The 25,942-nt window shown below is 41.4% G+C and overlaps 1 protein-coding gene across 1 annotated transcript; it reads left to right on the plus strand.

Annotated features, from left to right (window-relative positions):
- The first annotated feature begins 331 nt into the window (after positions 1–331).
- LOC106578972 (myoferlin) lies at positions 332–25,870 on the plus strand. The gene is made up of 52 exons (XM_082965782.1): positions 332–532; positions 943–998; positions 1,240–1,331; positions 6,095–6,203; positions 6,440–6,533; positions 6,945–7,090; positions 7,197–7,325; positions 7,488–7,550; positions 7,658–7,708; positions 7,849–7,879; positions 7,987–8,102; positions 10,911–11,037; positions 11,422–11,525; positions 11,625–11,693; positions 11,781–11,824; positions 12,383–12,465; positions 13,514–13,638; positions 13,730–13,843; positions 13,999–14,176; positions 14,272–14,396; positions 14,489–14,598; positions 14,899–15,091; positions 15,307–15,582; positions 15,709–15,872; positions 16,241–16,355; positions 16,567–16,669; positions 16,854–16,993; positions 17,081–17,251; positions 17,404–17,494; positions 17,582–17,659; positions 17,780–17,961; positions 18,380–18,538; positions 18,649–18,750; positions 18,858–19,019; positions 19,249–19,411; positions 19,532–19,605; positions 20,668–20,676; positions 20,876–20,974; positions 21,188–21,316; positions 21,515–21,670; positions 22,082–22,173; positions 22,587–22,757; positions 23,010–23,158; positions 23,338–23,477; positions 23,559–23,647; positions 23,739–23,834; positions 23,971–24,112; positions 24,222–24,321; positions 24,460–24,653; positions 24,843–24,952; positions 25,066–25,213; positions 25,352–25,870. Exons 1-52 carry the CDS (start codon positions 442–444, stop codon positions 25,388–25,390), a joined length of 6,093 nt encoding a protein of 2,030 aa, XP_082821908.1. The 5' UTR covers positions 332–441; the 3' UTR covers positions 25,391–25,870.
- Positions 25,871–25,942: the final 72 nt, after the last annotated feature.

The following is a 25,942-nucleotide window of genomic DNA, read 5'->3' on the forward strand; positions in this document are numbered from 1 at the left end:
ATCAACCACCACTAGATGGAGACAGAGTACTGTTATTGCTCAGACCAATAACAGAGCACCAATAAACTTGTCATGGAATATAAATTAATAGACAAATATGAATGGAAAATACGATTAGCTAAGTCTATATTTATTTTGGTCCTATCTATGTATCACTATCCTGTTTTAATAGCACTATGCAATTAGTCAACTTTCTACCATCTTATCCAACTGAACCCATCCTTCCCCCCTGTCATCCTCTGTCAACACATACACAGGATGGCAGCACATTGCCATTGTCAAAGAAATCCACACCCACCCTTATTTTCCTAAGTTAAACACGGGAGCTATTTCCTCAAATGATGCAGTTGGCTTTAGTGATGGGGAGGTGATGGTGCTGCACGCGATTCGGTTTTTATAGTCATTACAGAGCAATACTGATTCCTGTTAGTGACAATCATAATGTTGCGGGTTGTGGTAGAATCTGCGAAAGGTCTGCCTAAAAGTAAACTTGGAAGTACTCCGGATCCCATAGCAAATATTATTTTTAAAGGTAAGGAAGTGCACTTACTTTTTTATGTCCCAAAGATTCTCTTTCTGTATCTTGATGCACAACTCTGATGGGCTACTTTATTGTCTCCATCCCAGTAGCAGAAAAGGCAGTACAGTCATAACAACGGGTTCATTAATTGAGAAAGAACACAGGTTGTCAGATGCAGAATGATGATGGTGTAACCTATTGATTGGTTGAATCAGGATGTATTCCTTTGAAGTAGGCAATAACTTTTCATTGGACCTAAACTGATGAATGTATCTATTCAATATTATCCGAGTTATCATACTGACTGCATTGACATCCACTCTACCCTGTAAATTAGAAGTTGTTAGGAATTTAATGAATTCTTAGCAAGTGTAAAAGGTGACTGAAATAAGTGAAAAAAATAAAACAAATTTTACTTTCAGATGAAAAGAAGAAAACCAAAACAATTGACAGTGAAGTCAACCCAGTTTGGAATGAAGTAAGTACTTTGTTATCTGTTCAGAATATTTGTCCTTGGGAAAGTTGCATTGCCAAAAGAAGACTTGAAACACTTGAAATAGTTACAACCCTGATAGTGTGTGTGTGATATTGTAGGCTTCTGTATAATTTTGTCATTCTCTACTAGGCTTAATAATATAATTTGTGTCATGTGTACCTCAACCCCTTGGCGGTGGCAGTGCCCCTGATTTATAATTAAGAAATGTCATGTTTGATTACAGGTCCTTGAGTTTGATTTGAAGGGTTCTGTGCTTGATTCCTCATCTTACATTGATGTGATTGTGAAAGACTACGAAACTATTGGAAAAGATAAGTAAGTGGCCCAGACATACACTTCATCCTAACACACCAGCACTAATAGTGGGATTTAGGAAAGCAAGAAATCCAGTTTGCCTCACCATTTAAACAGAGCAGAGACGTCCTCTAAATGAAGTTGCAAAGAACTGTCTAGTCTCCAACGTGATTACAAGAGGCAGGACTTCTTACAAAATCTCTGATTTAATCTGTTCAATATTACTGAAGGTAGTCATTAGATTAAACCAACCTCCTGCAAATTAACCCCAAAGGGAAAGAGTCAACTGCAGTCTCGAAATGGTTTCAGAGTTAAATAATAACAGACAGATCAGGGCTGAGCTGGCACATTGGATTCCAGGGATAATGTTAATGGGAAAGTAAGTTAGCATACCCACTCTATCAGGAGACCACATTGTTGGCTTAACATGTAACTCCCACACCCTAGTTGCCAGGCTCAGACTTGCACGCAGTGAGTGGGAGAGGTGATCCGCCTTAGGCAACAATGAATACCTGTTTGTTCTGTTGGGATGAGCTGGATGGCACTTGTTGACAGGGAAATATTATATTCAGTTAGGACGAAGCAGTCGTGAGAGCTCAGGCCACTATTGATAGAGACCAACGTTTAGATGTTGTGGTAGTGTATTTTCCATTCACAGAGGGAAAGACGTATGGTAACAATCTGAAAATGTAACCACAGAAAAAAAGTTTCCAAGGTTTTGCCAGTTAAAATCGTCAAAGCCTTGTATGTTATGAAGACAACACACGTGTTACAGAATGTCCAGGTTTTAGTGAGATGAATTCAGTAAAATGATCATGTCTGTGGTCCTCTGTAGCTCAGTTGGTAGAGCATGGCGCTTTCTACGCCAGGATAGTGAGTTTGATTCCCTGGACACTTCAAATGTGTGCACGTGTGACTGTAAGTCGCTTTGGATAAAATCTTCTGCAAGTATAATTCTGTGCATGTAATGCAGATTAGCTACATTCTGCAGCTCAGCACAGTTGAAATCAGGGGTATGATTTTCCAGTATTGTCAGGTATATGCATGCATCAGTGCAGGCCATGTGTTGCGAGTAACACTTTCCATTGATTTAGCCTAGTATGACACTCTGATGATGTGGGGAGTGTAGGGACTCTCCTCTCACTTAGTTTTCCAGGGTCTGTTATGGTACTTTGTAACCCTAGTAACTTGGGAGAGAAAAGTTTAACCTTGTGGCTCTGGATTTATTAGATTTGGGCAGGAATTCCTCTAATGATCCCTAAAAACAGAGTCACACAAATAATATATCTTTGTCATAGATGCTGACTTTATGGTTGGTCAATGTCATTATGTGTTGACATACATGATTACTCATGCTATGTAACAGGGCAACATAAATGACATGGCTACGACAAGGAAACGTCCACTGTGGTTGACATAGGAAGCCTGCTGGTGAAAATGATGGGCAGTGGGTGGAATGACTCCACACTTTGGTAATAGCAGACCGAGTTCTGGCGGCACACCTGTCTGCATTTCATGACCTGAGAACGTCAGGCCGACAGACATACACCAGTCTGGGAGAAATGAAAAGAACGTTATGAGAGGCTGGCATTGTAATCCAGACAATAATAACATCCCAGAGAGTTTCGCCACAGTGGTCTGTTACTAACTGCGTTACCCTAGCAACAGACAAGAACCAACATATTCTGCTCACTGACCCCGCCCTATTGTCTACAAATCTTTTGTTGACTGAAGGTATTGCGCGGGGGGGGGGGGGGGGGGGGTTGTTTTGTTAATATAACAGAAATGTTACTATTGTCACAAGGAAAGGATGGAACATCCTCTGATTTATTACCCTGCATTCCAGGTTGATAGTGTCACTCTCCAGAGAATTCATGTTTCAGCCTCCCAGATGTAGAACAGATCTGTCTGAACACTGCCTGGGAGATATAATATTCCCCATGAGCAGAGTGACCAGTAGAGATAAATGATCAAATAAACAAAGAGAGAAATTACATTATTAACAATACCCACCTGGATCTGTATGGACATTATTCCTGACTGGAGGGTAAAGGTTCAAATCCTTGGAAAAGTTGTAACATTACATTTCACATATTAGTAATTTAGCAGACACTCTTATCCAGAGTGACTTACAGATGCAATTAGGGTTAGGTGCCTTGCTCAAGGGCACATTGAGAAAATGTTCACTTAGTCAACTCGGGAATTCAAACCAGCAACCTTTCAGTTATTTGCCCAATGCTCTTAACCCCTAATTTACCTGCTGCCCAACATCATTTGTTCATACGCGATGTGGTAAGGCAAGTTATGTCAAATTATTTACTAGGAAGCTTCGCACTCCAGATTGGGCTGGTGAGAGGAGCTATAGGAGGACGGGTCATTGTAATGGCTGGAGTGGAATTAATGGAACGAAGTCAAACATGTGGTTTCCATATGTTTGATACCGTTCCACCCATTCCATTCCAGTCTTTACAACGAGCCCATCCTCCTATAGCTCCTCTCACCAACCTCCTCTGATGAAATCTCTATTTGATTGCTCGTGTGTGATGCCAGGTTCCTGTTCTTTGTGGGTGTATTTGACTGGGTGGGTTTGTTAACCTTGGGAGGAGGCCACCCCTGTGCCTTTTCTCATGGTGACATCACTGAGCACACAGAAGGCTTTTCCTTCCTCATCTGCTCACTGCACTCATGACTAGATGTAATCTCTATTCTCAAATAAAGAAGTTGTATTTTATTTATTTAACCTTTATTTATCCAGATGAGTCAATTAAGAACACATTCTAATTTACAATGATGGCTAGAGTCAGTAGCCTAATGTATCACAATCTCCATACTTCCATATTTGATAGCGTTAAAGATCGTTATGGTCAGCACTCTCATACAGGGCCTTTAGAAAGTCTACACATCCCTTTGAACTTCTTTCACATTTTGTTGCGTTAGAAAGTGGGATTGAAATAGATTTAATTGTATTTTTTTTGTCTTTGATCTACACAAAATACTCCATAATGTCAAAGTGAAAAGAAATTCTACACATTTTAACAAATTTATAAAAATTGTATAACTAAAATATAGATGTTGCATAAGTATTCAGCCCCGTTGTTTAGGAAAGGGTACATTTTTCAGAAGTAAAATTTGGCTCAACAAATCACATTAGAAGTTACATGGACTCACTCTGTCTGAAATAATACGGCTTAACATGATTTTTGAATGAGTACCCCTTCCTCTGTCCCCCATCTTTAAGGTCCCTCAGTCAAGCATTGAATTTTAAGCACAGATTCAAGTACAAAGACAAGGGAGCTTTTTGAAAGCCTCATAAAGAAGGGCAGTGATTGGTGGATTGGTAACAATAACAAATCAGACATTGAATATATCTTGAAGCATATCAAGTTAATAGTTATGCTGTGGATGATGTATTAAACCACCCAGACACATCAAAGATGCAGCCATCCTGATCTGAGCTGCAGGACAGGAAGGAAACTGCTTAGGGGCCATTGGTGATTTTAAAACAGCTACAGAGTTCAATGGCTGCAATAGTAGAAAACGGAGGATGGATCAACAACATTGTAGTGACTCCACAATAATGAACTGTAAGACAGAGTGAAAAGAATGAAAATATTCAAAAACATGCATATGTATGCAACAGGGCACTAAAGTAAAAGTGCAACAAAAACACAGCAAAGGAATATATTTCATGGCCTAAATGCTTTACAGCAGACTGGGAGAGGAATTCACTTTTCAGCAGGACAATAACCTACAATACAAGGCCAAACCTACGCTGGAGTTGCTTACCAAGAAGACAGTGAATGTTCCTGAGGGGCCAAATTACAGTTGACTTAAATCTGCTTGAAAATCTTTGGCAAGACTTAAATTGCTGTGTAACCATGATCCCCAACTCCATGACAGAGCTTAAAGAATTTTTTTAATGGGCGAATATATTGCACAATACAGGTGTGCAAAGAGCTTATGAGACTTACCCAAGAAGACTCACTGCTGTTGTCGCTGCCAAAGGTGTTTCTAACATGTATTTACTCAAGGGGGTGAATACTTATCTAAGCAAGTTATATTAGTATTTTATTTTTCATTACTCTTAAAAAAGAAATGTAAACTTTGACAGAGTATTTTGTCTAGATCATTGACAAAAAATGACAAATCCATTTGAATCCCACTTTGTAACAATAAAATGTGAAGAAATCCAAGGGGGTTGTAGACGTTCTACAGACACTGTAGATGTTTCATTTGGCTAGTGGCCAAATAGCCACTATTAAGGACTCTAGTGATAAGGATATTGTTGCAGTATTTTCATTTCTTACATGCACCTGATGTTTAATCAAAGATACATTATCAAACGGAATATCCCTGTGTTCATACCGCACCTTTGTATAGTAGGTGTAACGATGTGCGCTGAGAGTCAGGAAGCAAGTTCAGGGAGTGAGTGTTTTAATAAATAAACGGAACATGAACCAAAACACGGAACATGAACCAAAAAAAACAAACAAAAAACCACGAACAACGGCGAGACAAAAAAAAATTATAATAAAAAAAAAACAGAAACAATGACGCCTGGGGAAGGGACCCAGGGGAGTGACACTTATAGGGCAGGTAATCAAGCAGGTGATGGAGTCCAGGTGAGTGTCATATTGCGCTAATGCGCGTAACCATGGTGACATGTGTGCACCTTAACGAGCAGCCTGGTGACCTAGAGGCCAGAGAGGGAGTACACGTGACAGTAGGAATGTTGTATTTGTTTTTACAGCTAGCCATATCTGAAGTTTAGCCTTGTTTTGCAGGTTTCTCGGCTCTGCAAAAATCTCACTGAAAGACCTTGCAACTGGTCAAGTCAAATCCTTTCCATTTAAAGATCTGGCTCTTGTCAATGAAAAGGGACAGGCTACTGGGGTAAGTTGTTCAGTATTTACTAATGGAGATTGCAGCTACTCACCAGCTACCAGGGATATGGGCAAAACAATCATGCAATCATCTGAAATTGAAACAGCTGCAATATCATTATCCCATTTTAATTCATTACATTGTATTAGCTACAAAAACCACATGAGCACCAAAAATCCATTTAGAATTTTGATATCAGCACATTTTAATGAGATGATTGATTCCACCAATTATTCACCTTCCAGGCCACGGTGAGCCTTGTTATTCACTATGAGTCTCCAGCCAATGCTGCTCCAAACCCAAATGACCCACAGGCAGGAGATGCTGCAGGGGATTCTGGTAGGTCATATGTTCTCATAGATAGACGACTCATTGTACCTGTCCCATTATGGTGCCTATGAGAGCACTGGCTGTGCCATTTAGGCCATCTCCATTTTGAAGTAGTCAATTTCCTTCTTGTACTACTTCTATGAGTTGGGAAACAAACTGATTGTAAAAAGAGCTGTCTGGTGTGCTTGTGTTAATCCTCAAAATAAGAAAGAAGCATCAGGGAAAGATTGGCTTTTTGCTTGGTTTTCCTATCAACCATGTGCCATTGACAGGGGCAGGATTATGAAAGGCCTATGTGTTTATTTGGATACTTGTATTAGCTGTTACTAAAGGCAACAACTAATCTTTTGTGCTGTTGATTGTACTTTATCTGGTGACTGCGGTTGAGGTTGTGCTGTGTGTGTGTGTCTGCAATGGAAGGTAGAGGTGAAGAGGGGGATGAGGACATCACTGATGCAGGACAGAGTCCCTCTGCCCCTGGTCAGCCTGGGAACCCTAACCAAATACTGGTCAAGAAAAACAGGAAATTGAACCGTCCCCTGGCCAATAAACCTCAGGACTTTCAGGTGAATTCTGGCATAGTGGTTCTAGCATCTATCTAATCAGAAGTATGTCATGAATTATGATTTGACATTGTTTTGACTCCCTTTTCTCATTATCTCTTGCCGTCAGATCCGTGTCAGGGTATTAGAGGGACGACAGCTCCCTGGGAATAACATCAAACCTGTTGTGAAGGTGAATGTTTGTGGACAGACTCACAGAACAAGGATCAAGCGGGGAAACAATCCATTCTTTGATGAGGTAAAAGAAGTCATATTGATTTAACTTAATTTGACTAAGTCCATGTGTGCTTAGCAAATGGGGAATTCTTGCTTGAGAAATGACTGCAGTTTATTTGTCCTGAAGGTTAATGTGGATTTGCTTTTCTCATTAAACCACCCAGATTCCTTTTTCTCTTTACAGATGTTCTTTTACAACGTCAACATGTTACCATCGGACCTATTTGATCAACATGTCAGCATTCGGGTAAGTTGAACCCAATGTTAGTAATATGGAACTAGCTGATCTGAACAGTCAGGTACTATGTATTGCATTTCATTCTCACTCTAATAAAGAGTACTTTCCTTCTGTAGGTGTACGACTCCTTCTCTCTGAGAGCTGACAGTCTCATGGGGGAGTTCAAGGTACTCCATCTTTCCCTTCCACCTCTTACAAAAAACATTCAAGGATTAATGACAAAAGAGTCTAACTTTACATTCCATTACTCTTGACTTATGCATTTGATCAGTCTGAGGTATTTCCCATCTTCCTTTGCTTCCCACAGGTTGATGTTGGCTTCATCTATGATGAACCAGGTATGTTTATGGTGCCTTTCACAGTATTTGCATACACTGAGTCTTATCTATTTCCTCAACGGGGTAAATGTTGTGCATGTGGCTGTCTGTCTCGGCCTGTCTCATAGCTCACTCTGTAATGAGGAAGTGGCTCCTCCTGAATGACCCTGATGAATCCAGTTCGGGCGCCAGAGGATACCTTAAAGTCAGCATGTTCATCGTTGGGGCGGGAGACGAATCACTGGTACAGTAATAGTTGGGGTTACCTCTCACGGTTTCTGTTGGCATGATTCGTAACTGAACACTAATTTGGAGCATCTTAAGGATCTGGATGAACCCATTCCTATATTATGACTTATCAGAGCAAAATGAATGTCCTTGTCAGGTCACACTACTGGTCAAGAGTTTTAGTACACCTACTCATTCAAGGGTTTTTCTTTATTTTTACTATTTTCTACATTGTAGAATAATAGTGAAGACATCAAAAAATAACATATGTAGTAACCAAAAAAGTGTTAAACAAATCAAAATATATTTGAGATTCTTCAAATAGCCACCCGTTGCCTTGATGACAGCTTTGCACACTGTTGGCATTCTCTCAACCAGCTTCATGAGGTAGTCACCTTTCCAACAGTCTTGAAGGAGTTCCCACATATGCTGAGCACTTGTTGGCTCCTTTACCTTCACTCTGTAGTCCGACTCATCCCAAACCATATCAATTGGTTTGATGTTGGGTGATTGTGGAGGCCAGGTCATCTGATGCAGCACTCCATCACTCTCCTTCTTTGTAAAATAGTTCTTACACAGCCTGGAGGTGTGTTGGGTCATTGTCCTGTTGAAAAACAAATGATAGTCCCACTAAGCCCAAACCAGATGGGATGGTGTATCGCTGCAGAATGCTGTGGTAGCCATGTTGGTTGTGTGCCTTGAATTCTAAATAAATCACAGACAGTGTCACCAGCAAAGTACTCCCACACCATAACACCTCCTCCTCCATGCTTTACTGTGGGAAATACACATGCAGAGATCATCCGTTCACTGACACCGTGTCTCACAAAGACACGGCTGTTGGAACCAAAAATCTCAAATTTCGACTCCAGACCAAAGGACAAATTTCCACCTGTCTGATGTCCATTGCATGTGTTTCTTGACCCAAGCAAGTCTTTACTTCTTATTGGTATCCTTTAGTAGTGGTTTCTTTGCAGCAATTCGACCATGAAGGCCTGATTCACACAGTCTCTTCTGAACAGTTGATGTTGAGATGTGTTTGTTACTTGAACTCTGAGAAGGATTTATTTGGGCTGCAATTTCTGAGGCTGGTAACTCTAATGAACTTGTCCTCTGCAGCAGAGGTAACTCTGGGTCTTCCATTCCTGTGGCGGTCCTCATGAGAGCCAGCTTCATCATATCGCTTGATGGTTTTTGCGACTGCATTTGAAGACCCTTTCAAAGTTCTTGAAATTTTCCTTATTGACTGACCTTTATGTCTTAAAGTAATGATGGACTGTCGTTTCTCTTTGCTTATTTGAGCTGTTCTTGCCATAATATGTACTTGGTCAATTACCAAATAGGGCTATCTCTTGTATGCCCCCCTACCTTATCACAACACAACTGATTGGCTCAAATGCAATAAGACCAAAATAAATGACCGTAATTTCCGGACTATTAAGCGCACCTGAATATAAGCCGCACCCACTGAATTTTTAAAATATTATTATTTTGAACATAAATAAGCCGCACATGTCTATAAGCCGCAGGTGCCTACTGGTACATTGAAACAAATGAACTTTACACAGGCTTTAACGAAACACGGCTTGTAACAAAAATAAATAGGCTTTAAGAAGCACGGCTTGTAACAAAAATAAATAGGCTTTAACGAAACACTGCTTGTAACAAAAATAAATAGGCTTTAACGAAACACGGCTTGTAACAAAAATAAATAGGCTTTATCGAAGCACGGCTTGTAACAAAAAATACAAAATTAGCAGTAAACAGTAGCCTACCAAGAAAGTCATTGGTCACCATCTTCCTTCTCCTGTCTCCTGCACTGAAACCATCTCCTTCGGTGTCGGAGTTGAATAGCCTCAGAATTGCTTCATCCAATATTGGATCGTTTTCATTGTTGCTCTTGTCACTTTCATCTGGAGGCAAATCCCCCGCTGAGCCCTCTTCAACACGCAGCAGTCCAGCCTTTCGAAACCCGTTGATGATAGTGGATTTTTTGACAATGCTCCACGCTGTCTGGACCCACTGGCAGACTTGACCATAAGTTGCTCTTCGCATGCGGCCCGTTTTAGTGAAGGATTTCTCCCCAGTTGTCATCCAAGCCGCCCGCTGAACACGGAGCGCCACCTTAAATGCACGATTTACACTGCTGTCGAGTGGCTGCAAATACTTTGTTGTACCCCCAGGAATCAGGGTGACAAAATGACTACCGTAATCAGAATGATGGGAAGTTTGAGAGCGCTCGATTTAATCTAAACAGTAAACAAAAATTGTTGTTTGACCTTAACCCGTTCGGCAATTTCATTGGTCTAATGAAAGCTTCATGCCGCCAAAAAACTGAGCACGTCACAGAATATGTTTTGTTGGAGAAAAAAATTTGAAAGCGGGAAAAATCCAGATATTAGCCACGTCATTGTTTAAGCCGCGACGTTCAAAGCCTGGGAAAAAAGTTGCGTTTTATAGTCCGGAAATTACGGTACACAAATGTACTTTTAAGTAGGTACACCTGTTAATTGAAATGCATTCCAGGTGACTACCTCATGAAGCTGGTTGAGAGAATGCCAAGAGTTGTCAAAGCTGTCATCAAGGCAAAGGGTGGCTATTAAAATACACACTTTTTTGGTTTATACATGATTCCATATGTGTTATTTCATAGTTTTGATGTCTTCACTATTATTCTACAATATAGCCAATAGTAAAATCAAGAAAAACCCTTGAATGAGTAGGTGATCTAAAGCTTTTGACTGGTAGTGTACTTGGAAAATAACATCTGTGCCTATCATAGTGAAGTGTGACAACAGGGTGTGTGTGTTTGTGGCTTCTGCAGGTAGAGAAGAGGGACATTAATGATGACCAGGATGACATAGAGAGTAACCTGCTGCTGCCAGCAGGGGTTACACTGCGATGGGTCACCCTGTCTCTCAAAGTGTTCCGGGCCGAGGACATTCCCCAGAGTATGCCACTCGTGTGTATATATATATATATATATATATATATATATATATAATGTTCTGTTGCTGTTGTGGTTGGCTTGTTCTGCTTTAACTCTCAAGTGCTTTCTCTCTATGTTAAAGATGGGTGTGCATCAGAACTAGCTCTTCATTTAGAAGTGTCTCAATCTGTATCTCTCAAGTAAGATTGTTTCGAGATGCAAGTAAATACATCAAAGTTAAAGGAGTTGTTCACTATTTTACTACGTGATGTTAGATGGTTCCTCACCCTGAAAGTAGTCTATGGGCCAGGAGAAACTGCCATAGAGTACTTACAGGGTGAGTGACCATCTAACTTCAAGTTGAAATAGTGAACTGCTCCTTTAACCTGTGTGTTTTTCACCATAGTGGATGATGCCTTTGTCCAGTCATTGAAGGGGATGTTTGGAGTGGATGGGGACAAGAAGAATCTAGTGGATCCTTTTGTCGAGGCTCACTTCGCTGGCAAAAGGGTATTCACATTGCTCTCCACCTAAAATTAGAATCAAGGGGATGATTTGTTTATTATGGAAATTGTTGTGAAGTTGATTTGCGAATGTTTATTGTTGAAGCTGTGCACCCAAGTCATTGAGAAGAATGCCAACCCAGAATGGAACCAAATGCTGAATCTTCAGGTCAAGGTAAAAAAAATAAAAAATCTAATGCACTGGATTTCTGCTTTGGTAAATTGTGATTCAAAACAATGATCCTGTAAAATCTTTCTGCAGTTCCCCTCCATGTGTGAACGAATCAAACTGACCGTCTTTGATTGGTAAGTCAACAGCATTCCCTCTTCTGAACACTTATGATAGACATACTGTATGTATCCATTTAAATCACTCCATTTGAGCTCTGGCAGTTATCCTCCGCCTCACATCACTGCTTTATTACAGTATTCAGATGCACACTTCCTCAGATTTGACACAAATAAGGGCCAGGAGTTTTTCCTGGTCACAAGGGTCAGAAATACCTCAGGAATGTACATAGTGTGTATTCAGCCCCCTTAGAGTGCCTTAGTGCTTGCTCCCTGCTACCTGCCTGTATGCAGCTCCAGAGTGTGGTCAGTCAGTTGTTATTTGGCCTGGGAGGAACCCGGCAGTGCTACAGTATGAGTCAGACAGGCAGTCCCTCCCTGTTCCAGGCTGGGATCCTGTTGGCAGGGAAACACCTCTGTAACCTCAGTCTGTTGCTACAGGGAAAAGTGGGAATGGTAGGAAATGGGTGCAAGTCAAAGATTAGGAAAACAATGTGTCCCCTAAATGTGATGAAAGTGAAGTTCATTCACATTGGTGGGTGTGAATGTCATATTGATATTGCACCTCTTATGCAGGGATCGCCTGACGAGGAATGACTCGATTGGCACCATATACTTGAATCTGGCCAAAATAGCATCCTCTGGTGGCGAAGTTCAAGGTATGGTTCTTGTATTAATTACACTACACCACACTGTCTTTCTCCCTTTCACAATATCTATAGCTCAAGTATATGATTTCTATGTCATTGTAGCTTCTAGTATAATAGTGTAATTACACCAAAAAAAACACCATGTCCATTCACTTTGGTTGATAAATGAATAGATGAACTCTATTCATTTCTATACTCAGTTGTAACTGTCTAATATACAGTACATGCACTTTTCTTTTTCTCTTGGTATAGACAAACATGTGGGATATGGGTTCACTCCATCACTTGAAGGTTAAATGGATGAATAGATATGTGGTGAATTGTTAAAGTATTGTCCAGTGCAAAAATCTGTCTTATTTTGGCCCAGTATCTCTAACAAGTTGTAGTATTTTATACATCACATTAGGAAATTCCACTGATTCTAGCCCAGCATGACATTTCAACGAATTTAGAATGGAGATAAAGGAATTTTGAATGGTTCCAATTTGACCCCAGACAATGACTTCTGCATTGGAGGTTACTTTGAGAATGTGTGAATGCCATGAGTTGTGCCCGGTCCACAAATTTCTGTAGCCCTTTGAGTACAATAGCAGGATATTTGAGTGAAGTAAACACACATATCAGTTCAAAGTTGACCTTCCTCGGTACTCAAAAGGTTACAGCAAAACATTTTTGCTTTGCCTTTGACCCTTGATATTCAGTCATACATTTTTGATTACATTTGCATGCTTTGTTTGTGCTGTCACAGAGTTGACTGCTATCCTTTTCTTTGTCAAAGATGGAGAGCAAGCTCCTTTGCTTCATTTGCGGCATGTGTTGCATTTCTGAGTTGCTGTGTGAGGCTGACATTCTTTGCGTAACCTAACACACAAAACTGCATATGACTCCTGTGAGTTTGCCTGGGCAGATACCCTAACTGTAGTTTTTGAAGATTTGCTAGCCCTATGTGCCATGTTCACCATTCTCCATCCAAGACATCAGCTTCTGACATGCAGAACTAACTCCACAGTAGCTCATCATTTAGAGACATTAGTAAAAAGCATAATTTCCTCCACAGGGAAGACTGGGGAGTCTGAGGTGGGTTTCCTGCCAGCCTTTGGGCCTTGCTATATCAACCTGTATGGGAGTCCCAGAGAGTTCACTGGGCTTCCTGACCCCTACGAAGAGCTCAACTATGGCAAAGTAGGTCCTGCAAGGGAATTTAAAACTTCTCTCCATCTCTAAGCTTGAAGATGTTGACATTGAAAATGACCTATGCGTTTCTTTTTGACAGGGTGAAGGGGTGGCCTATCGAGGAAGAATCCTGGTTGAGCTCTCAACTAAACTGGAAGGCAAGGCTGACAAGCCTGTAGAAGAGATCCCTAGTGATGACATCTTGGTGGCCCAGGTACTGTAACCTATACCCCAATTATTCTTGATACATTTTACTTTAGCCTTACCTACAGGTATATCCTGTTTTGGTGTAGATTGTCAAGAAACAAAATGCATGCTACATTATAGATTTGTTTTCTATCTAAACTAAACATTTTATCTTCTGATCAGAAATACCAGCGCAGGAGGAAGTACTGTTTGTGTGTAGTGTTCCATAGTGCCAGCATGCTTCAGGAACCTGGCGAACCAATCCAATTTGAGGTCAGCATTGGCAACTATGGCAACAAGCTGGACACTACCTGTAAACCACTGGCCTCCACTACCCAGTACAGCTGTGCTGTGTTTGATGGTAAGGGCCCAAGCCACCTTAGAAACCGAACTAATCTGGTTTTTGGTACCTCAACAAGAATCTTTGAATTGGACTAATTTCTTTATTTTCAACAGGTAACCACTATTATTACCTGCCCTGGGCTAACGCCAAACCAGTGGTTGTCATTACATCATTCTGGGAGGACATCAGTCACCGTTTGGATGCAGTCAACATCATTCTGTACATAGCCGAACGTCTGGTACGAGATGCAGATTTATGCACCAATTTACCAGGTTGAATGCCTACAATGTATGAATACAGTGTAAAATTGTAGTCTATTGCTCCTTTCAGCAATCTAACATCACTGCGATGAAGCTGGCCATCTTGGCTAAAGTCCCCGAAGACCGTCTGGCTGAGATCTGGCTGAGGCTGGTAAATCAGGTGATCGAAGACCTCAGCAGGTAAATGCTTCCATGTTTGATGGATTTAATTAGTCAACATTGGGATAATCTGAGTTTCAAAGATCTAGCATAAACACAGAAATGATGACTCTTAACCCAGCATGTGTATCTAACCCAATCCCCATCATAGCAATGTGTTTTTAACATTTTTTATTTACTGTGTAAATTGTTCAAATTAATCATTGTGCATAGAGTTGTATGGTTTGTTAAACTTTGAAATCAATGGTTTTTGTTTGACATACATTTTAAAGTAAATTTTTTTGAGTAATTCCGTATCTAACCAAACCCCCATCATACCAGTTTGAAAATGCCAGAGCTGGAGGGCCACTCAAACCTGACCGCCCTGGACATCCAGATGAAGAAGCTACGAGACAGCACCCTGCAGACTATCATGGAGGGGGCCAAGAGCATGAAAGAGGAGGTGACTGAGATCAAGGATACCCTGGGGGACATTGAGGGCTGGCTGGACAAACTGAAGCAGCTCGCTGAGGAGGTAGGTCAGAGTCCAAGCTGTTTGTCTGGCCATGATACATAATTTTGGCAAGCTGCTATCAATAATCAGAGACTATAATGGCCAAATAGTTTGGCTTTAGTCTCTTCACTTTTCATGTACAATGCCCTCTAAATTACCCTTGAAGGTAGATATAAAGTTGTGTATTGTTGTATTAAAACTGGGGATGTACAGTAATTGACATGGTGTGTCTCCAGCCCCAAAACAGCATGCCTGACGTGATCATCTGGATGCTGAGGGGGGAGAAGAGAGTGGCGTACAGCCGCATCCCAGCCTACCAGCTGCTCTACTCCACCTACAGTGGACAGTTCTGTGGCAGGACCAGGAATATCTTCATGCAGTACCCTATGGATAAAAACAAGGGTCTGAAGGTTCCAGTCCAGATCAGAGTCAACATGTGGCTGGGCCTGTCTGCAGACGAGAAAAAGTTCAACAATTTCTCAGAAGGGACGTTCAGTGTGTTTGCTGAATTGGTATGTTTCTATTAAAATGACTCACTTTTTCCTTTTGAGTGTTGAACTTGATAGTAATGGAGAAGATCGTTGTATAATGTATATGAATGGCCAATGAAATGACCTATGTGTTTTCCCCTTTGGCAGTATGAGAATCAGGCCTACATGCTGGGGAAGTGGGGAACTACCGGTCTGGGTTTACGCTACAAATACTCTGATGTGACTGGCAAGCTGAAGCTGAAACAAGAGAACTTCATTCCCCCGCGAGGCTGGGAGTGGGAGGGAGACTGGTTCATAGACCCAGAGAAGGGGTAAGACTTGTTTGTTTACATTTTTACTGAATTCCACCATTGTAGAAAAACATGTAATCAGCCCTCTTTATCACAATCAAAGGAAATGGGCTGGTTCTGCCTCACTCTCCCTGGAGAGACCAATCATGTTCAGTAGGTAGGGCACACTGTAGTGAAACGTTTTGAAACGGTAAACAAAAATACTTTTCTTATTGGGCAAGTCTAGGTAGTCCCTCCCTGTTTCAGTCTGTTTTCTTCCCTTTGGTTCATAATGAACATGACCCGGCTATCAGTTCTCTGGTTATTAGCATTTTTCTCCTTCCATCAACCACTTGTTAGTGAGGAGTGTTGAGTGTGTAATAAAATCTCTTTCTGTGTGGCTGGACCAGTCTGTTGACAGAGGCAGATGCGGGACACACTGAGTTCATGGATGAAGTCTTCCAGAATGAGACTCGCTTCCCCGGGGGAGAATGGAAGCCTGCTGCTGAGCCCTACACTGACGTGGTTAGGAAAAACGCACACACCATTTAGTGTCTCTACAAAAATCATGACCATGTATATTCATACCGCTGGCGTTGATGCAATAAAAGTATATAAAAACAGGATAATTATTTAGTACAATGAATGCTTAGATTCCCCTATTCAGTTTGGGCTTCCTGTAGCTCTGGCATGGTAGATGTCCAGATTTCTCAGGCGTTGTTGGTTGTGTTTGCAGAATGGGGAGAAGACCCGCAAACCAGGGGAAATCGAGTGTCCTGCAGGCTGGAGCTGGGGGGATGAGTGGACCGTAGATGAAAACAGGGCTGTGGACGAGAAAGGTCTGCTCTCACACTGATCTCTACAACACTGCTTGCCCTTGCAGTGGAAAACGTGACTTTAAATTGGGATCTCTAATGTGTCCTGTCCTCATTTACACCTCATGTAATCTACTTCTGTAAGAATGACCTGTAGTATTTTTCAAGCAATGTGTATACATTTCTAATGGGTTTATTCTGAATGCAGGCTGGGAGTATGGAATCACCATCCCTCCAGATGACAAACCCAAGTCTTGGGTGCCAGCAGAGAAGATGTACCACGTCCACCGACGGAGGAGAGTGATCAGGCCCAGGAAGAGAACATCAGCTGCTGGTACAACCACTGAGGTCAGTGCACCGTGCCAGTAGGAAACAGCTTGTCTTGAGAGATCATAATCAAATGTTGTGGATGTCAAATATTTCCCCCATTTTCAGAAGCGAGACCAAGGAGACCCAGAAGGCTGGGAGTTCTCCTCTCTGATTGGCTGGAAGTTCCACAGACAGGAGCGTTCCGCCGACACGATCCGACGCAGACGCTGGAGGAGGAAGATGGCCCCTGCTGGCCGCCTGGGGGCATCCGCCATATTCAAACTGGAGGGGGCGCTGGTGAGCAACTGGACAACTCTGGTCCACAGGGGCTGCAGCTTCTGCTGGTTTTTTCTTCTCCCTGGCATGAAGACATTATGTGTTGTCCGTCCCTGTTGTCGAGTAAGATGCATTCTTGATTAATTTGGAGGAATTTTTGATTGTCTTTGCAGGGGGTTGATGTAGATGAGAAAAAAAAAGATGAGGTTGATGCCTCCAAGCTCTTTGGTGCCAATACTCCTACTGTGTCCTGTTCGTTTGACAGTGAGTGCTTTAGTTATACATAGTCGGTATGGATCTTTCTCTCTGTTTGTGATGCTGGCTTTAACCGTGGGTGTTTTCTTTCTGCAGGCTCACACCTCTACCACCTCCGCGTCTACGTTTACCAGGCCAGGAACCTTATTGCCATGGACAAAGACAGTTTCTCGGGTTTGCACGTCTCCTTGTCAAAAGCATGTTTTGATTTAGTGAAAGTTGACACGATGTGACATATTATGAAAATGTGGACGTATTATCTAACACACAAAACATTTTTCTATCTTGTCCTAGATCCATATGCCCATGTGTCCTTCCTGCACATGAGTAAAACCACAGAGACCATGAAAGCTACCCTGAATCCCACGTGGGACCAGACCCTGATCTTCCAGGATGTGGAGATCTACGGGGACCCGCAGAACATCGCCCACTATCCCCCAGACGTGGTGTTGGAGTTCTATGACAAGGACCAGGTGGTGGGTGTGATCAAAGTCCCTTCAGTCACCCAGGTTAAAGATGCACTATGCAAAAATTGCTCCTCCATTTCCTGGCTGCTAGAATTCTAATAGTTCGTCTAATTTCTGATTGTGTGACAAAACAAGCAAGTATAGTATAGAGAATCATTGTGCCATCTAAACCACTGTGAAATATTTAAAAATAATAATAATACAAAACCTAAAGTAAAAGACGCAAAAACGAAACTTAAGAACGGGAAGCATAGAAATAGCGCACATAGAATAGATCTCCCGCTTCTTAGACTTGCTTTCAACGAGAATGTGAATTTGGGTCAGGTCGTCCAGAAAGTTCCATACTGTAGCTTTAACAGTTATCAATACAGTGCTCTATTAACCGTGATTGTCATCCTGGTGGTTAACATGTTGCACTTTGCCCCAGGGGAAAGATGAGCTATTGGGCCGGAGCGTGTGTGTCCCCCTGGTGAAACTGAACCCCGGCATGGACCAGACCCCCAAACTGCTGTGGTCCCCCATCACACAGAAGGACCAGCGGGCTGGAGAGGTGCTGGTGGCTGCTGAGCTCATCCTGAAGGATAAGGTGCAGCAGCAGAAGAGGATGTGGAGGAGTAGCAGTATTAGTTAGTGGGGTAGGCCTATAGGAAAAGGGGTGATGTGGATTGTGAAAACTCTCTCCCTCTGTGTCTCCAGGGTAACGAGACGGACCTCCCTCTGGTCCCTCCCAAGAGGGGGGAGAATCTGTACATGGTGCCTCAGGGGATACGGCCTGTGGTGCAGCTCATGGCTATTGAGGTAAACTGCAATACTTCAGTAATGTTATAACTTCCCACAGAAATGTACCTGCTATTTCCCACTTTCCACAGTATGTATTTTGTTACCCAGTGTGTGTTTTGTTTCAGATTCTGGCCTGGGGGTTGCGCAACATGAAGCCCTACCAGTTGGCCACTGTGGCCTCCCCTAGCCTTGTCGTAGAGTGTGGAGGGGTGATGGTCGAGTCTGCTGTCATCAAGAACATGAAGAAGAGCCCCAACTTTCCTGGATCTGTCCTCTTCCTTAAAGTGGTAAGAGATGCTTGCTTGGGGTCTCACAGGCATGAGTGCTGTTCTTTTGTTACATTTTTACACCGTGCCAATGGGTGGGTGCTTATATTTGTCCTGTTTCATGCGTGTACAAGTGTGTATTATACAAGTGTGAAAGGGAAATGTGTTTTTTGCACTACATTTGTGTAGGCATTCTCTCATTCTCTCACTCAGCGGATCGATGTCAAGGTTGTCATATCTTCATCCTCAGTTTCTTCCCAAAGAGGAGATGTACACCCCTCCCATCGTGCTGAAGGTGATCGACCACAGGCCATTTGGCAGGAAGCCAGTGGTTGGACAGTGTACCATAGACAGTCTGGACGAGTTTCGCTGTGACCCCTACGTCATCCAGAAGTCATCCATGTCATCCAAAAGTAACTATTCGCTTCCTCTGACGCGCTTACTTATTACACGTGCATACTACCACCGTGTGGTGAAATAGAAACGATTTCCCAACAAATATGAGATAAAAATGGTCTATCTCTCTTTGTCAGTGGCTTTGATGGCTGCTTTTCCTCAGGACACCAGAATTGACATGGAAGACAGGAGGCCTCTGCTTGAAGCTCAGGTATACTTTAGCATTCGAATAGGAAACCCCTCTCAAATTCACCATATTTTGTTACGCTCTCTTATGATAGCTTTTAAGATCTATTCCATCTAATAATAGAGTCCGAATTTCATAGTCGATACTCTGACTTGCAGTTTGTGTACAGCATGTCAGCAGCAGTCAACAAAATGGCCACCACTACTTCTCGTCTTGTATGTATGGTCATCTGTAGTTCAACTCTACAGGCTGGACAATGACACTGCAGGGTTGAGGGAGCCTCTCTGATACATGTTTATATAGAGAGATGAAATGACAGATACGGAAGGAATGAGTATGAGCAGAGTCAAAATGTGTGATTCATCCAAAGAAGTAAATCAAAATGAAGTATAATTAAATTCAACTTTAAACCTGTTTTTAAAGTTTAACGTTTGAGTTTAAACAAAAAACGGACATCTCTGGCTGACCTTATTCAGAACCAAGCAACATAAAAAAACAAACATTGAAACTATATTATTTTGACTTTGCTTTCTCACATCTTGCTTACTCATTTCAATATTCCAAACTTGCAACCGATATTACTGATCAGGGGAACATCTTAAATTGTGTAACATAATTTAAAGTTATGTTACTTAAAATAACAGAACTGCAAATTATACCATTACCATTTTAATCAATTATCAACTTTCTAGACAATCTTAGCTCATGCACTAACAGTTCATTCAATAATAATTAAATCTTGAAATTGGATCACAATCGGGGATCATTGCATCAAACTGTATAATCATTGTATCAAATAGGTATGCCATATTTTTCCTTCACTCCACAACAGATTTTATACCATCTACCAGATTGATCATGCATGTGAAACAGTTTTAAATGATTCCAATGATTCACATGATTCATGTGACACCGATTTACAAATTCACTAGCTGGCATGATATTCAGAGAATCTCAATTGCATTTCCTTGAATCCTTGCATCCTCTTTCCTCACTTTGTTCACAAAACCCATTGGATGAGGAAGTCCAAGGTCCCTTCCCTCTGACGTTCTCCCCAAATGGGTTTTGAGAAAGAGGCGAGGAGAGCGGACGCGTGTAATCAAGGAAATGCAATTAAGGTTCTCCCATTGACTTGATACCTTGTTTACTTATCTTTCCTTTCATCCCCTTCTTCCTTAAAAGCATGCAGAGAAGGTGAGATATGGAAACTTTACATACATCTCTCTATCACATAAGAAGCACTTTGTGACATATGGTCTTGAATTGAATACTATCTTCACTTTTTTTACATTAGGAGAAGGAGACAGTTGATTGGTGGAGTAAATTCTACGCTTCCATTGGAGATCATGAGAAGTGCCGTCCTTACCTTCAGAAAGGATATGACACTTTGAAGGTGAAGTCTTGATGTCTCACACAGAATACACCTGTGCTGCATACATCTGAAGTAACTCCACTAATTAGTTGGCATTTTGTTTTTCTTTCCTGGACTCAAATTGAATTCTGATTTACAAGAATTTTGCAACACTCGCATTATCATCTGCTAACCATGTGTATGTGACCAATAAAATTTGATGTGAAATATAATTGTCTACATCTCTGTTTTCAGGTGTATGATAAGGAACTGGAAAATATTCCTGAGTTCAAACAACTCACCGATTTCTGCAACACCTTCAAACTGCAGAGAGGCAAGAATGAAGATGAGGAGGATGATCCATCCGTCGTTGGAGAATTCAAGGTGGAACAGCAGTTTCACTATCATTTCACAAATTCCATATACATGCTCGTACATGCCCCCATACATATGCATAACCACATTGGCTCAACACGATAGAACGCGTCAGTCATAAATCAGGCTATTGATCCCTTTCTAGTGGTAGAGTTAAGGCTTTGCTACCTGTCCGTGATGGCTGATGACGGATGACTGTGTTTTCAGGGCTCTTTTAAGGTGTACCCTCTATCAGACGACCCGGGTGTGGCTCCTCCTCCTCGCCAGTTCCGTGAGCTACCTGAAAGCGGGCCTCAGGAGTGCCTGGTCAGGATCTATGTGGTCAGAGGCATCGACCTGCAGCCCAAGGACAACAACGGTCAGGTTAGTCCAGCGCCGTGACCTTGGAATTCTATCTGCGAAGAGATAATTGGCTTTAAAGTTCCGAACCCTCATTGGTTTGAATGGTGTGAGCAATTCTCATCTTGTACTCTTTTTGAGTTAACAACATGAATTGGGGTATTTAAAGTACCATATAGGTGGAGAACGTTGCACAGAAAAACGTTACGTCAATAACTCAGTTTTGCCAAAAATTGCTACGTTTTATTGTCACATGCACAAGTAGAGTGAAATGCTTAACACAAACATGTCATGCTCTATATAACTTTAGAATTCTAAGCTCTCGCATTGTGCATTGCCAGGTTGCTGTTCTCTTACCTACTTTTCTCTACTTTGCATACTCTTTGATGTTGCAACATGACATGTTTGTTTTCTAAATGTGCCTTTCCTTTACAGTGTGACCCCTATATAAAGATTTCCCTGGGAAAAAAGTCAATTGAGGACCGAGATAACTACTTACCAAATACCACCAACCCTGTTTTTGGAAGGTAAAATCTCACATTCATTTAAAGTGGCAATATGTTACTTTTTGGGCGACCTGACCAAATTCACATAGAATATCATTCTACTTGAAAGCAAGTCTAAGAAGTGGTAGATATGTGGGCTATTTTTATGCTTCCCATTCTTAAATTTTGTTTTTGCATCTTTTACTTTTGGTTTTGTACACCAGCTTTTGGTTTTGCACACAATATTTTTGGTTATGGAAAATATTTCCACAGCGGTTTGGATGGTACAATGATTTTCTACAGTATACTATATTATTTTGTCACATAAACTGAAATTAGGTAAACTATTAGAGTTGTAGCAACCAGGAAATGCCGTAGCGATTTCTGCATAGTACAACTTGAAACGGTATTTATATTATTCTACTCTACACTTATACCACACCTCCTTTTTGCAGAATGTTTGAGATGTCATGTTTTCTGCCTCAAGACAAAGACCTGAAGATCTCAGTGTATGACTATGATCTGCTGACCCGCGATGAGAAAGTGGGAGAGACTGTGATTGACCTGGAGAACCGCTTCCTGTCACGTTTTGGCTCCTACTGTGGCCTGCCTCAGACATACTGCATGTGAGGAGACTTGTTCCTGCTGTACATTTTATGTCATAGTTTACTTCAAAAAATCTAAGTTTGTCAGACATTTTCAGAACTCTAATTTGGTGTTGATATGAGTCATAGTGTCATGCCATCTGTTGTGTAGGTCCAGATGGCAACTACATGCCTTCATCTGAAATGAATGATAAAGATAGGCACTGTAATTTAATTGAGCCCATAATCATTATGGGGACTGATTGATTGGCTGTGTTGATCTTCCTGAAACAGCTCTGGAATCAACCAATGGCGTGACCATCTAAAGCCCTCTCAGATCCTTCAGAACCTGGCCCGCCTCAAAGGCGTCCCTCCACCCAGGATAGAAGATGATGGCAAAGCACTGTCATTCAATGGGACTCAGTACACCCTGGCTCAATTTGGTAATTCATAAGCAGGTTTTTTTATGGACTTTTCGTAACATTCAACTTTCATTATAGGGACATGAGGACCAGAGTATGTTTTGTATGACATGAGTAAGGCCTGTAGTGTTTTTTTCCTGACCAGCAAAAAAACATGGACCCTAAATATGAGGTAACTCACGTTTACCATCTACATTTAGAGGCCAACAAAGAGATCCACCAGCACTTGGGTCCTGCCGACGAACGGATCTCTCTGCACGTGCTCAGAACACATGGACTGGTGCCTGAGCACGTGGAGACAAGGACACTGTTCAGCAGCTTCCAGCCCCAACTTTCTCAGGTAACTATCCATGTTGTCTTCCTCTTTATCTTCAATATGTCTCCATATCTGAGACTAACTGTATTTTCCCCTCACTTATAGGGATGCCTTCAAATGTGGGTGGATGTTTTCCCCAAAAACATGGGCCTTCCCGGACCTCCCTTCGACATTGTGCCACGCAAGGCTAAGAAGTAAGGAGAATCACTTCACAATTTGGTATTTCAAAGTGATCTAGTCTATAATCTTCTATTCTATTCATGAATACCATGTCTCCATTTAAAGGTATTTCCTGCGAGCTGTTGTTTGGAACACCTCTGATGTCATTCTGGACGAAACTAGTATTACTGGGGAGCGCATGAGTGATATCTACGTCAAAGGGTATCCGTGTTGAAATGTTTTTTGAAGCGATATTAGGATCGAACTATTACCATGGCAGCCATGCATATAACACACTTGTGGTTTGTTCAAACACATGAAAACCTAAATGAATTAACCAGTTAGTCTGTCGGTCCAGCTGGATGCCAGGTATGGAGGAGGACAAGCAGAAGACCGACGTCCACTACAGGTCTCTGGACGGGGAAGGCAACTTCAACTGGAGGTTCGTCTTTGGCTTTGAATACCTGCCCGCTGAACAGCTGTGTCTGGTCTCCAAGAAGGTGTGTTTAGGCTTGAGAAACAATTACAAACGGAATAGTGTAGTAAGACAAAGTTGAGGTACATTTCATTGCTGCCAATTTTGTCAGTCTTGCTTATTATTTTCAACAGGAGCACTTCTGGAGTCTAGACAAAACAGAGTTCAGGATACCCCCCAAGTTGATTGTTCAAATTTGGGATAATGACAAGTTCTCATTGGATGATTACCTGGGTGAGACATTTCTTTAGCACTATGAATTACCGTACAATACTTTTTCAACCAAAAATTACCATATGATAATTTTACTCCAGCTGATCAAATCAGCTATTTAACACATGGTCCTGAGATGGTCTTCTGGTCATTGTACAGGCACGGTAGAGCTGGATCTCCGTAAACTTACCCCTCCGGCCAAGGTTTCAAAGACGTGCAATCTGAGTATGATGGAGGAGGTGATGGATGCACGACCACACACATCTGACCTGGCCAATTCGCTGTTCGCTCAGAAGTCTGTCAGAGGCTGGTGGCCATGTGTCACTGAACAGGATGGGAAGAAAGTCCTTGGTGTGAGTACAGCTAAGAGGTCATCCATTTTAAACTGACAAAATCAAGAGAGTATAAATCAACCTGGTTTAGCTGTAATCTTATATTCAACCATGTTTAGTATCTCTAAAGAAGGTTACTACTTTGCAAATTACAGACTATATGTGAAACATTGTGTGGAATAAATCTGAATTAACATCTGTTATGTTTAGGGGAAGGTTGAGATGACTCTGGAAATCGTGTCTGAGAAGGAAGTGGACGAAAAGCCTGCTGGGAAGGGCAGGGATGAACCCAACATGAACCCAAAGCTTGACTTCCCTAAGTAAGGATTTCCACTCTTCTGTGTATATTCACCCTTTTATAGGCCTAACGGAGATGTATACCTCCGATATAGTCCATATTAAATGGTTTCCTCCTCTCTTCCAACAACAACAGGCGTCCGGACACATCCTTCTTCTGGTTCACGAACCCCTGTAAGACCATGAAGTTCATTGTGTGGCGCAGATTCAAGTGGCTTTTCATTGGACTGATCCTACTGATTCTAGTGCTGCTCTTCGTCGGAATCCTGTTGTACTCTTTACCAGTAAGAACAGGCGGGAGGGGATAATGTTCAATTAAACTGTGTTAAATAAAATTCACATTTAATGAAATAACAAACTGACAGATTGCCTACATTTTGATGTGATTAATTCTTGCCTAATTACAATTTCTCTCATTCCAGAACTACATTTCAATGAAAATTGTGAAGCCATTCAAATGAAAACGCCATATTTTGCTCTTATGTCAAGAAGAACAGAGACCAAAGTCTTCCAATGTATTTTCAACCAAAAATATCATTACTATTTTTATGTATTCTAAACTGTATTTGTGTAATATTTCAAATGAATTTTTAAAAACATGTTTGCCCACAGAATGCATAATTACTATATTGTTCAAACCAACTTCTGACATAATTATATTATCTTTGCACAAGTTAATCAGAATTCCTTGAACCTTATGCTCTTAAAGTCTTTTTAATGGATGCTCTGTGCCTTGTAATAAACATTTATGTGGTCATATACACACTGATTCTTTAAATAAATGATTGTTTTAAGGCCCTAATAAATGATCAGTAGACCATTTGCATTGGGGGTCTTTGTGGTTATACAGTATATGCTGAACAAAAATATAAATGCAACATGTAAAGTGTTGGTTTCATGAGCTGAAATAAAATATCCCAGAATTTTTCCATACACACAAAGTTTATTTCTCTTATTGTACACATAGTGAACATTTCTCTTGCCGAGATACGCCACACCTGTCAGGTGAATGA

The sequence above is a fragment of the Salmo salar genome, chromosome 19 (assembly GCF_965601325.2).
Source record: "Salmo salar chromosome 19, fSalSal1, whole genome shotgun sequence".
NCBI classification, from domain to species: domain Eukaryota; kingdom Metazoa; phylum Chordata; class Actinopteri; order Salmoniformes; family Salmonidae; genus Salmo; species Salmo salar.

Excerpts from the sequence above, each read along its gene's own strand:
- LOC106578972 (XM_082965782.1), top strand. The coding sequence starts at position 442 with ATGTTGCGGGTTGTGGTAGAATCTGCGAAAGGTCTGCCTAAAAGTAAA. Across the intron at positions 7,551-7,657 it reads ATCAACATGTCAGCATTCGG|GTGTACGACTCCTTCTCTCT; the intron begins GTAAGTTGAACC and ends TTCCTTCTGTAG. Across the intron at positions 7,709-7,848 it reads GTCTCATGGGGGAGTTCAAG|GTTGATGTTGGCTTCATCTA; the intron begins GTACTCCATCTT and ends TGCTTCCCACAG.